Genomic DNA, 11181 nt, shown 5'->3' with positions numbered 1-11181 from the left:
ACCAGCCAAGGACCAGCCAGGAACCAGCCAAGGACCAGCCAAGAACCAGCCAAGAACCAACCAGGGACCACCCAAGAACCAACCAGGGACCAGCCAGGAACCAACCAGGGACCAGCCAAGAACCAACCAGGGACCAGCCAAGAACCAACCAGGGACCAGCCAGGAACCAACCAGGGACCAGCCAAGGAAATGTTAGGTATTTTACCCACAAAAACCAGGACGTAGAGAGAAGGTATAAGGATCATGGCTTTGACGAAAGCCTTTCTGACTCGTTTTAGAACTAGAAAAGAATCTCTACTTGAGTGGTCCTCTGGGTCAGCAGTGCTTCTGGCCTGGGAACTCTGCCATTCTGTCCGGTCTCTCTGTGATGGGCGAATCCTGACCTCTGACCCTAAGTAAGGCTGAAAGATCTCTCTGCTGTACCGCGTTTCCTCCATATTGAGGACGGTTCTGGTTCCCTGCAGACCCAAAGTCTTTAAAATCATTCTGTAACCCAGACTGATCAAAGCCAGAGACGGTTTCTAATCTGTTTAGTAATTTCTCCAGATTAAGTCATGATGCGTCCCCTTCGAAGTTGGCCTACTTCATGCTGTTAGGCAGGTTCCAGGTGGTGATTCAGAATATATTTTTTTTGTAAATTGTTCTGGAGTTGCAGTCTCAGTGGTTGTTAGAGGCCTGTTAAGCACTGGTTAAACTGGTTCCAGTCTCAGCGATGTCCTGAGACTGGAAATCGTGCTTCAAAGCCAAAGCTAGAGTTTCTCTAAATGCTACATGTGTGTATTTGCTCAGATCGTGCACCTTTAAAGGTCAAAGCTACAGTACGGCCCACCTGCTCTCCCTCTACTGGTGTCCAGCCAGCTGTCTTGTCCGTCTGGTCGTGGAATTTAGTTTCTCTTATTTCATACTTTAATTTATTCTATTTCCTCACTATAAAAGTTTACACTCTGCCTGTTTCACCTGCAAGGCCAAACAATGCCTGCCTGAGGGAGTTTGTAGACCAGACGTAGCTTCTTCCATAACAAACCAGATTCTTTCTCAGGTTTATTTATAAAATGTTACTGTTTAACCAAAGTGTCTGTAGTTTGTTTTGACTCTGACTATTTTCCATTATTGTAAGTAAGGAGGAACGAACGCTGGCCAGGTCAGAACAGGGCTGATTATGGTGCAATAAGGGCCGTATGATGAACCGTTTTCTCTTTGCAAAGATGAAATAAGTGCTGACAGTGAAATTCATTGATCTCCATTTATTTAACCGGAGCAAATAGTTGAATACTTTTTTCCCATGACATCCGTTTATGCTAACGCTAACCAAAGCAGACGTATCTATTTAGAGGAACCTCTGAGTTTCTTTGCTAGTTCCCATTGGTTTTCCTAGATGGCAGGAGTGAATCGTTGCTATTTGGGAAAAAATGGCCGCTCCCAGACTCAGTGATTGAGACAAAAATGATTATTTGTTCACTGATTAACGATAATTTCATGAATTAGTTTTAGGTGTAAATAATGATCCATTGATTATTCCTCGCTGACCGGACATTTCCTATCGGAGGAACATAAACCAGAGAAGAAGAACTCCATCCTACTCTTCCTTTAACGTCGATGTTGGCATCATAACCAGAAGTTAATAGCTTTTGATTTTAGACCCGTCAAAAGTTATTAAACAATTATAAATGAAACCTTTTAATGAAAAAACTAAAGTTATGACCTTTAAATTTATAGCTTGAAATGAAATTATCTCCCCTATTTTATTTCCTTTTATAAATTCTAAATTTTTAACGTCAGTTGAAACCTTAAATTATGTTTGTTTGTTTTTTTTAACGATTTGGTTCCCAGAAACGGCTCATATTTTACTGATGGGGCCTAATTGCTCCCTTCTCTGTGAAAGAATTTATTTGCTCATGTTTCCATATAAAAATTCTGTCATAAACGAAGATGAAACAGAGCATCGCGTTATTGAACGAATCTGCAGCAGCGTTTTGCTTTTATTATGAACTTTCTGGTTAATGGAGTCCAGCCTGAAGGTTCCAGCTGTTAATTACTGGGAATAACAGGTGTTTTTGCTCCCATATCTAAGACGTTGGGATGTTTGTTTGGTATCAATCTGCAGCTCGCTCCATCAGCGGCGATCGACAGCTCCGGATCCATCACCGATGACACGAGCCTGCCCGCCTCTTTTCTTTCATTAACAGGCTGTTTGTGGAGCTAATCTGCGCTGTGCAGGCCTGCTGCCCCGGGGTGACGCCGTAATTAAACTCCCAGAGGTCAGAGGTCATGACTGCTGCTGCAGCGGCGGTTCAAACGTGGCCATTTTTTCCCACCCTGTAAACTCATGGCTCCTGCTGAACCAAACTTACTTTATCACAGAGGAAAAAACTGGCGCCGCGACGAGAAGTCAATAGAATCCTGCGAGTGGTGCTCTTACATTTAAATTCACAGATTTGATGGTGATGCATACTTCGCGCCTGGCGGCAGCAGGGCTATTCATCACCGCGGCTGAGGGAGAGGAGGGGCGGGGAGGGGGGGCTGTCCGTGGACTTGGCCACCTTGATTAATGTGATTTGATCTTGACAGTGGACCCCTAATTCATCAAGACCTTGATCTGGCTGTCGCTCCCCCCTGCCTGCGCCAAATTCACCTAATTACAGGAACATTGCGCAGCAAATTAAGTGCGCTGTCATTTGTCGCCCAGCGCGGCACTTTATTATCCACCGGTGGCGGCGTGTCAGAGGTCCCCTCCTTGATTGTCTAACATGACATCCAGGCACCGTCCCCTTTATCATTGTTTGCATATACTGTAATGAGAGGGCTGCTTGTTTTGTCAGGCCTGTCATAAAAGCAGCCGAAGGGACGCCTCGTCGTTCTTCTGACGGCGAGCAGAGGGAGGGAAACCTTCTCCTCTTCTTTATGAGGGTGTTTCAGTGGTTTATGGTTAAAAGTTAGTCAAGAGGGACGTTTGCTCATAACCTCATTTAGAGGTTGGTTTTCAGGCTGGATTCAGTCCAAAAACCGGTTTGGTTGGTCTGATTTTGTCCAAATTTAGTCCAATAATAGACGTTGAAAAGACGTTGCAAACCTCGTTTTTCAACTTCTTTTTAATGACCTGAAAATTACTTTAACTATTCAACCAAATGTAGACGTCGGTTGGATCAACTAATTTTGGTTCGGTGGGTTGGATGTAAACTCGTCTTTAAGCAGAACCAGAGACGATGTTGATGAAAACGACCGAAACCAAAGGAAAAACTCTTACAGACTTCAGCTTCCTGGAAGGTTTTTCTCTCGGTTGTTGTTGCCGGTTTGAGCCTCTAGAGGTCACTGCATCCGTCCCCTTTATGAACAGGTCAGCCGCTTGGGTACGATGATGGTCGCCTGTTAGTCATCATCATCATCCGTCTCCACCACCCAGCAGATGATCCAGACTTTTTTCCGTATGGTTCCGTGACGGCGGACGAAGCGCGACCAGAAGAGGTCGGACCTTATCGGTTTAAGCTGCTCAGAGAGCAACACCTACCCGTTCTTTCCCTTCAATGAACTCCCTCCTCATCGGCTTCTCCTTTCTACTCCGGCCTCTCCGACAGAACAGCTCTTCATTCTAGTTTATTTCTTTTATATAAACTCGATTGCTCATCAAATTGTCCATTAAATGCAGAAAGAAAACCAGCAAACCTTCTTCAATGGACGGGATGTTTCCATAGATAAAGGCCTAACGGGAATTGTACCAAAGGTACAAATTGAATTGAAATGAACGGATCCATGAGTAGAAACTGTTTACCGCTCTGCCAATGCATCAGACCTCTTTGTCCTCTCCCTGTTGGACAGTCCAGATCCTTCCCTACAGCAGGCAGCTCCTAACGGGACTGGATGATGCTCAGCAGCAGAGAACCTTTATTCGGACATCTAACCTCCTATTGGCTCAGGTAGATGTTTGATATCAGACTCTGGGTTAGAATTCTAGAAAGGCTCGTTTGATTTATCGAATCTTTGGCGTCTTAAATCCCGACGGCTGTTAAAATAAAAGTCATTTAAAGGTGGAGCTCTGATTCCATCCTTTTAAAGGGTGCGTTTGATTAATCGACCAGGGACGGCAGAGGAGAACATGATTGGTTCACAGAAACATCTTTGCTTTATTTAGCATCATTACCATCAAACCTACATCTTCAGGTCATTAGGAACAAAACAAAAACCTACAAAACTTGGTTTTATTACAAAATAAAAGCCCATTCTGTCAAAACATTGCTTGTTTTTTTAGTTGAAAGAATTTGAATTCATAAATCGAGGAAATAGAGAAGCTAAGAAGGAAGCTGTTTTTAGTTATTAGAGAGGAGTTCACCTTTTCTGTCAGGTGCTTGGCCACGCCCCTTTCTAGAGCTTTAATTCTGACAAACTGCAGGTTTTACAAAGTTTAACTTGAGAAACTCTGTTTGCATCCGCAGCTCTGAAATGTTTTCCTTTATTGTGCATTTGGTTGCATCGGTACGAACAGAAGATTCATGGGACAGCATTCTCGCTGCTGGACTGAGTGGACATGATTTGCAGCTCAGCGTTGTTTGTTTGTATCTGGGTCAGACGGCGTTCGGAGAGATCCGCTTCACGCGGCAGGCCTGGACGCCTACGGTGGGAGTTCCTTCAGCAGCGAGCTGGATGCGTGATTTATCTAAATCACAGGGCCCCCCCTCCCCGACTCCCCCAGCCCGACACCAGAGACGGGAAGAGATGGGAGTCACTGTCACGCTGTAATTCATCTCCGGTGTCAGCCAGACGCAGCACGCTCACAAATATATACAGAAATACTCGCCCTGAGAGAAGCGGACCATCAAGTTCAGGATGCTGAAAAAGAAAAACGCTGATGCTTCCAATAAGAGCAGAAGATCCCGTCCTATTCCTCTTCTGGTGGAGAGGAACCGCCGGGACTCTGCCGCCGGGGTCTGAAAGCTTCTCATTAGCTGAGCTGATGGCCTGTTAGTGGCTGCTGCAGCCATTAGGAAGCCATCATGCCTCACTTACCTCATTAAACCTCCATCATGACGCTTCTAGGCTCCAACTTCCAACAAGGAGGTTCAGTTTGTTGCTGAAGCCATCGGGGTTGTCGGTTCTGGTTCCTGACGAAGTGAAAACAGTTCTGGACTCTGATGAAGACGTCTGTTAACGACCGAAACTCTGACGACATCTGCTGTAAACATGCTGTTTTAATAAGAGATAACAAGACGCCATCTCTAAAGTCGCTTTGACTCCTTTCTGCAAGCTTAAAGACAAAAGATGTGAGATAAAAAGTTTAACTTGAAGGGTTTCACTGATTCCAATCATGAAGCAAAAAGACTAAAAGCCCTCAGCGACAGCCAGCGACTCCTGGTTCCCACCCAGAGACACCTGAAGGCTGTTACACGCTGAGAACATGAATTATTCCTGCAGATCTGGATGCAGATCTTCATCTGCTGCCCGGACAGACAAACGTTGCCTCATCATCTCAGCTGAACACGCTTTCAGGATAACAGAGGCCATCTTGGCTTCAGATGGTTGAGGAAGTGCATTTTTAATCTGAGGTGAGGTAAGAGAGCCGTAATCTGAACTCAGCCGCATCATCCAGCATCTATTCGAACATTTATAACAGAGTCTTCAACACAGAGAGACATTTCTAGAATCCAACCAATGAAAGCAGCCCTCCAGGACGCGTTCCGATCCAGTCAGCTGGTTTATTAGTGGACGTCCTGTAGGTGGCGCTTCTGATCGAAGGTCTGAAGGTTGCAGACGTTCATCTTGACCTCAGAGGAACCGTTGGTCTCTGTAGCTAAAGTCCCGTTTTTGTGTTCCAGCCCTGCAGGACTGACGGGCAGCCCCGTCATCTCAGACATCTCTCTGATTCGCCTGTCGCCCGCTGCCATGACGACCGGCGAGTCTCCGTTCAGCCAGCCCCACCCGTACGTCACGCCCCACATGGAGCACTACCTGCGCTCCGTCCACGGCAGCCCCACCCTGTCCATGATCTCCGCGGCCCGCGGACTCAGCCCAGCAGACCGTAAGTTCCCCAGTAATACCAGCATTAACCAGTTTAACCAGCAGAAACATCTGACCAGGCCAGTAAGGTGGTATTAATCAGCCATCATGGCATCTCTACATACATATCTAAATATGAACATTTCTAAGGAAGCGAGATGTAAGGATTTTACTCAGTAGAGAAGTTTTAAAAACATCAAACCAAACGAGTCATTTCATTTCTTTAACGCTGCCATATTTATACATTTAATTCAAGGCATTAAAGGTTTATAACTTTAGAGACTATAGATTGCAGAGATCTGAACAGTTTCAGAATGATTCAGACCATTTCAGGTAGTTTCACACCGTTTCAGATGGTTTCACACTGTTTCGGACCGCTTTAGACTTGTTCGGACCATTTTGAATCATTTCCGACTCTTTCACACAGTTAATGAACGTTTCAAACCTTTTCAGATTGTTTCAAACCTTTTTTTCGACCAGTTGAGACTCGTTTGGACCGTTTTGGATTGTTTCAAACTGCTTCAGATCATTTCAGACCATTTCACATCAATTTGGAACTTTTCAGACCATTTCAGATTGTTTCACACCGTTTTGGACCAGCTTAGACTTGTTGGACCATTTTAAATCACACCAGACCGTTACACACAGTTACTGAACGTTTCAAACTGTTTCAGATCGTTTTAGACTGTTTCACAACGCTTTAAACCTTATTGGACTGGTTTAAACTGTTTTCGATAGTTTCAGACCAATTCATATCAATTTGGAACATTTCAGACAGTATAACGCCATTTGAGATTGTTTAACACCACTTTGGACTGGTAGAGACTAGTTCTGACCATTTTGGAAAGTTTCAGACCGTTTCAGAATATTTCAGACCGCTTCGGAATGTTTCAGACCGTTTCACATGTTTTCAACTAATTTCACACTATTTCAAACCATATTGGACCAGTTTAGACTTGTCTGGACCATTTGGAATCATTTCAGATTGTTTCACACAGTTACGGAACTTTTCGAACTGTTTTAGATCGTTTTGGAATGTTTCAGACCGTTTCACAGCGTTTCAAACTGTTTTGGACCGGTTTAGATTTGTTTGGACCCTTTCAGATAGTTTCACACTGTTTCAGACTTTTTCAAACCGCATTGGACTGGTTTGATGTGTTTGGACCGTTTTAGATAGTTTCACACTGTTTCAGATCGTTTCACACCGTTTTGGAATGTTTCAAGCTGTTTCAAACTGTTTAAAATTGTTTTGGACCAGTTTAGACTTATTCGGACCATTTTGAATCGTTTCAGACCGTTTCACTCATTTATGGAACGTTTCAAACCATTTCAGATTCTTTCAGAACATTTCAGACCGTTTAAAACCACATTGGACTGGTTTAGATGTGTTTGGACCGTTTTAGATAGTTTCAGACCATTTCGCACAGTTACATACCGTTTAAAACCATTTCTGATCGTTTCAGACGATTTCACATCGTTATGGAAAGTCTCTGAACATTTCACACCATTTCAGATCTTTTCAAACCGTTTCGGACTGGTTTAGAATGGTTCGCACCGATTTGGAAAGTTTCAGACAGCTTTGGAATGTTTCACACCGTTTTAGATCCTTTCAAACCGTTTCGGACCGCTTTAGACTTGTTCGGACCATTTTGAATTGTTTCCGACTCTTTCACACAGTTACTGAACGTTTTAAACCTTTTCAGATTGTTTCAGGCCATTTCACATTGTTTCAAACCTTTTTTCGACCAGTTGAGACTCGTTTTGACTGTTTTGGATTGTTTCAAACCGCTTCAGACCATTTCACATCAATTTGGAACTTTTCAGACCATTTCAGATAGTTTCACACCGTTTTGGACCAGTTTAGACTTGTTCAGAACATTTAGAATCGTTTCAGACTGGTTCACACAGTAACGGAACGTTTAAAACCTTTTCAGATCGTTTCAGGCAATTTTACATCTTTTCAGACCGTTTCAAAGCGTTCCAACCTGTTTTTGACCTGTTTAGACTTGATTGGACCATTTTCGATCGTTACAAACTGCTTCAGATCATTTTAAATCATTTCGGAAATTTTCAGACCGTTTCACAGCGTTTCAAACCGTTTTCAACTGGTTTAAACTTGTTTGGACCATTTCAGATCGTTTCACATTATTTTAGAACTTTTCAGACCGTTTCAGTTTGTTTCACATCTTTTCGGATCGGTTTAGACTGGTTCAGATCGTTTTGGAATGTTTCAGACCGTTTGAAACCGTTTTGGACCGGCTTAGACTTGATTGGACAATTTTGGATCGTTTCAAACTGCTTCTGATCATTTTAAATCATTTTGGAACTTTTTAGACCGTTTCACAGCGTTTCAAACCATTTGACTGGTTTAGACTTGTTTGGACCATTTCAGATCGTTTCACATTATTTTAGAACTTTTCAGACCGTTTCAGTTTGTTTCACATCTTTTCGGACCGGTTTAGACTGGTTCAGATCGTTTTGGAACGTTTCAGAGTCTCGTTAACTTTCCTCAAATAATTTTTTCTTTATAACTTCTAGTGTTTCCTTCCTCACCATCCTTCCCTCGTCTCCTCTCACAGTGGCTCATGAGCATCTGAAGGAGAGGGGTCTCTTTGGTCTTCATCCTCCGCCCCCCCCTCCTCCTCCTCCTCCAGGGGCCGGGGCAGCAGAGTACTACCATCTGATGGCGAGCCACCGGAGCCCCTACAGCGAGCTCCTGATGCAGGGGGCGGGGGCCCCGCCGGGGGCCCACCTCTCCGACTACATCTCTCCCATTGACGGTGAGTCACGGAGCCTGCAGAGTTCATCCAGGGTTCGGTTTGTAGAACAAAGACGCCATGAATCAACGTCCCTCAGAGGGAGAGAAGCAGCATGTTTACATTTCTTCTAGCTGACTACTTCACCCAGCGGGTATGGAGCAGTCCATCTCCTCAGTCCCGCCTCCAGACGCCTTCCATAAACACAGGGGACTTATGGTGACACCTCCAGCGCGGGGCCCAGCAGGTATACTCCATCTACTGATGGCGGCTTTGATCCGACGCTTCGCTCGGCTCCTTAAAAGGGCGTAGATGTCTGAGAGGGGGGGGCTGATGGTGGCAGGAGCTCCAGCTGATGAACCGCAGACCGTTTCCTCCAGGTGACCCTCAGGTCTCCAGCAAAGGCCCGTTTCCAGATGCCTTGTTGCAGCTGGTAAAGCTGTGAATGGGTTGGCCGGCAGAGGGAACACAGCCAGCCAGACTCTGTAAAGCTGTCAGAGTCCAGGCCGCTGGCGCTGCAGCCAAAACAAACCCGGGAAGGCGGGGGTTTGGGAAGTTCTCCATAAGGAGCTGCTGTAGAGATGAATGACGGGATAAAGCTCTGGGCCCTGGGAGCCGTGGAACACATTTATTTCCTTTAGATAAACCTTTTTTTTTTATCAGCTTTGGAAATCCTTCTCTTCTGTTCAGGCCTGCATCAGGTCCATCATCCCGGAACAGCTTCGTTCGTCTGATCGTCATTCCGACACAGATCAAAGAGACAAGCCTTCATTTTTAATCTAGATATTTCAGATCAAACTCGTTTTAAAATAAAACAAGACAATAGATGGAGGAAAAGGTTGGTGGTTCCCCCCATGGAGGCACCAACCTCTACCAAACATCAGGAGATCCCAGCTTTTGCCCTGCTTCGGTCACCCTAGTGTGTTTGACTATTAAAACTTTGACTAGGCCACTTCCAAACTTTTATTGTGTACCAGTTTAGACTGGTTCAGATCGTTTCGTAATGTTTTAGACCATTGCAAATCGTTTTGGACCGGTTTAGACTGCAGATCGTTTCGGAATGTTTTAGACCGTTGCAAACCGCTTTGGACCGGTTTAGACTGGTTCAGATCGTTTCGGGATGTTTTAGACCATTGCAAACCATTTCGGACCGGTTTAGACTGGTTCGGACTGTTTCAGATTGTTTCAGACCATTTCACATCATTTCGGAACGTTTCAGACCTTTTAACACCGTTTTGGAGCAGTTTAGACTGGTTCAGATCGTTTCGGGATGTTTTAGACCATTGCAAACCGTTTCGGACCGGTTTAGACTGGTTTGGACCATTTTGAGTCGTTTCAGAGTGTTTTCATGAAGTTCTGAAGTTCTCCTGACTCTGTTGGAACTTCAAACTTTCCCAGGGTTGGTCTAATGGGGGTAGGAAGAAACCGCACAGCTCCAGATCATGACACTTCCACCACCATGCTTTACCAGAGTGAAGATGTTCTAGTTTGGAGTCGTCAGCCTTACAGATGATCTAAGTCAAACCTTCCAGAACGTTCTGTCGTCTCCTCGCTCCGAGCATCGTCCAGTCTCTGATGATCCGGTTAAATCAACACCAGAACCAAATCACTGAATCCCGTCGGCCCTCCGTCCCCCACGGTGGCGGCTCGATAAATTACTGTGGAGAAAAGGAAGTGGTGGCAGGGTTTTCTATCGCATTAATAAACTCGTCTCCCCAGAGTCGGGAGGAAGTAGCAGATATAAATCCGGCTGCCAGCGCTGAGCGGCGGCGGCCGTAAAAACCAACACCTGATCTCTGGAATCGTCACTTCAGCTGCTTAAGTGAACAATTAGTGTCCCATGACGACAACCGCCCCCCCACCCCCGTAGACAGAGACGTCTACAGTAATAAGCAGAGACTCCCTGGAGGAACTAACTATGTTCTGCAGGTTGTTTACATCATCATTTAAACGCCATACGTCCCATAATGAGCCCCGCCCCCCGGGACCAGCCATGGAGGAGACCCAGAACCGAGTGGATCCTTCACCGAGACCGTGTGGAATTACAACCAGTGTCAGACCAAAAGACAGAACCACAGTCAGAACCAGAATCAGAACTAGATTCAGAACCAGAATCAGAACTAGATTCAGAACCAGAATCAGAACCAGAATCAGAACTAGAGTGAGAACCAGAATCAGAACTAGAGTCAGAACTAGAGTCAGAACCAGAACCACAGTCAGAACCAGAATCAGAACCAGAATCAGAACTAGAGTGAGAACCAGAATCAGAACTAGAGTCAGAACTAGAGTCAGAACCAGAACCACAGTCAGAACCAGAATCAGAACCACAGTCAGAACCAGAATCAGAACTAGAGTCAGAACCAGAATCAGAACCAGAATCACAACTAGAGTCAGAACTAGAGTCAGAACCAGAATCAGAACCAGAATCACAACTAGAGTC

General features: G+C 45.0%; 1 protein-coding gene across 1 annotated transcript in view; it reads left to right on the top strand.

Moving 5' to 3' along the window:
* The window catches only part of LOC107096018 (zinc finger protein GLI2-like), a 75443-nt gene that overhangs the window by 39533 nt on the left and 24729 nt on the right, over window positions 1-11181 (top strand). Inside the window, exons 4-5 of the mRNA XM_015392464.1 lie at window positions 5805-6007; window positions 8565-8765. Coding sequence (XP_015247950.1) covers window positions 5805-6007; window positions 8565-8765 — 404 coding nt within the window. The remainder of the gene's footprint in view (window positions 1-5804; window positions 6008-8564; window positions 8766-11181) is intronic.

The sequence above is a fragment of the Cyprinodon variegatus genome, unplaced genomic scaffold (genome assembly GCF_000732505.1).
Source record: "Cyprinodon variegatus isolate N-32 unplaced genomic scaffold, C_variegatus-1.0 Scaffold592, whole genome shotgun sequence".
Lineage (NCBI taxonomy): Eukaryota > Metazoa > Chordata > Actinopteri > Cyprinodontiformes > Cyprinodontidae > Cyprinodon > Cyprinodon variegatus.
Note: the sequence above shows the minus strand (reverse complement) of the source record. Positions and strands in the feature narration are given on the sequence as shown.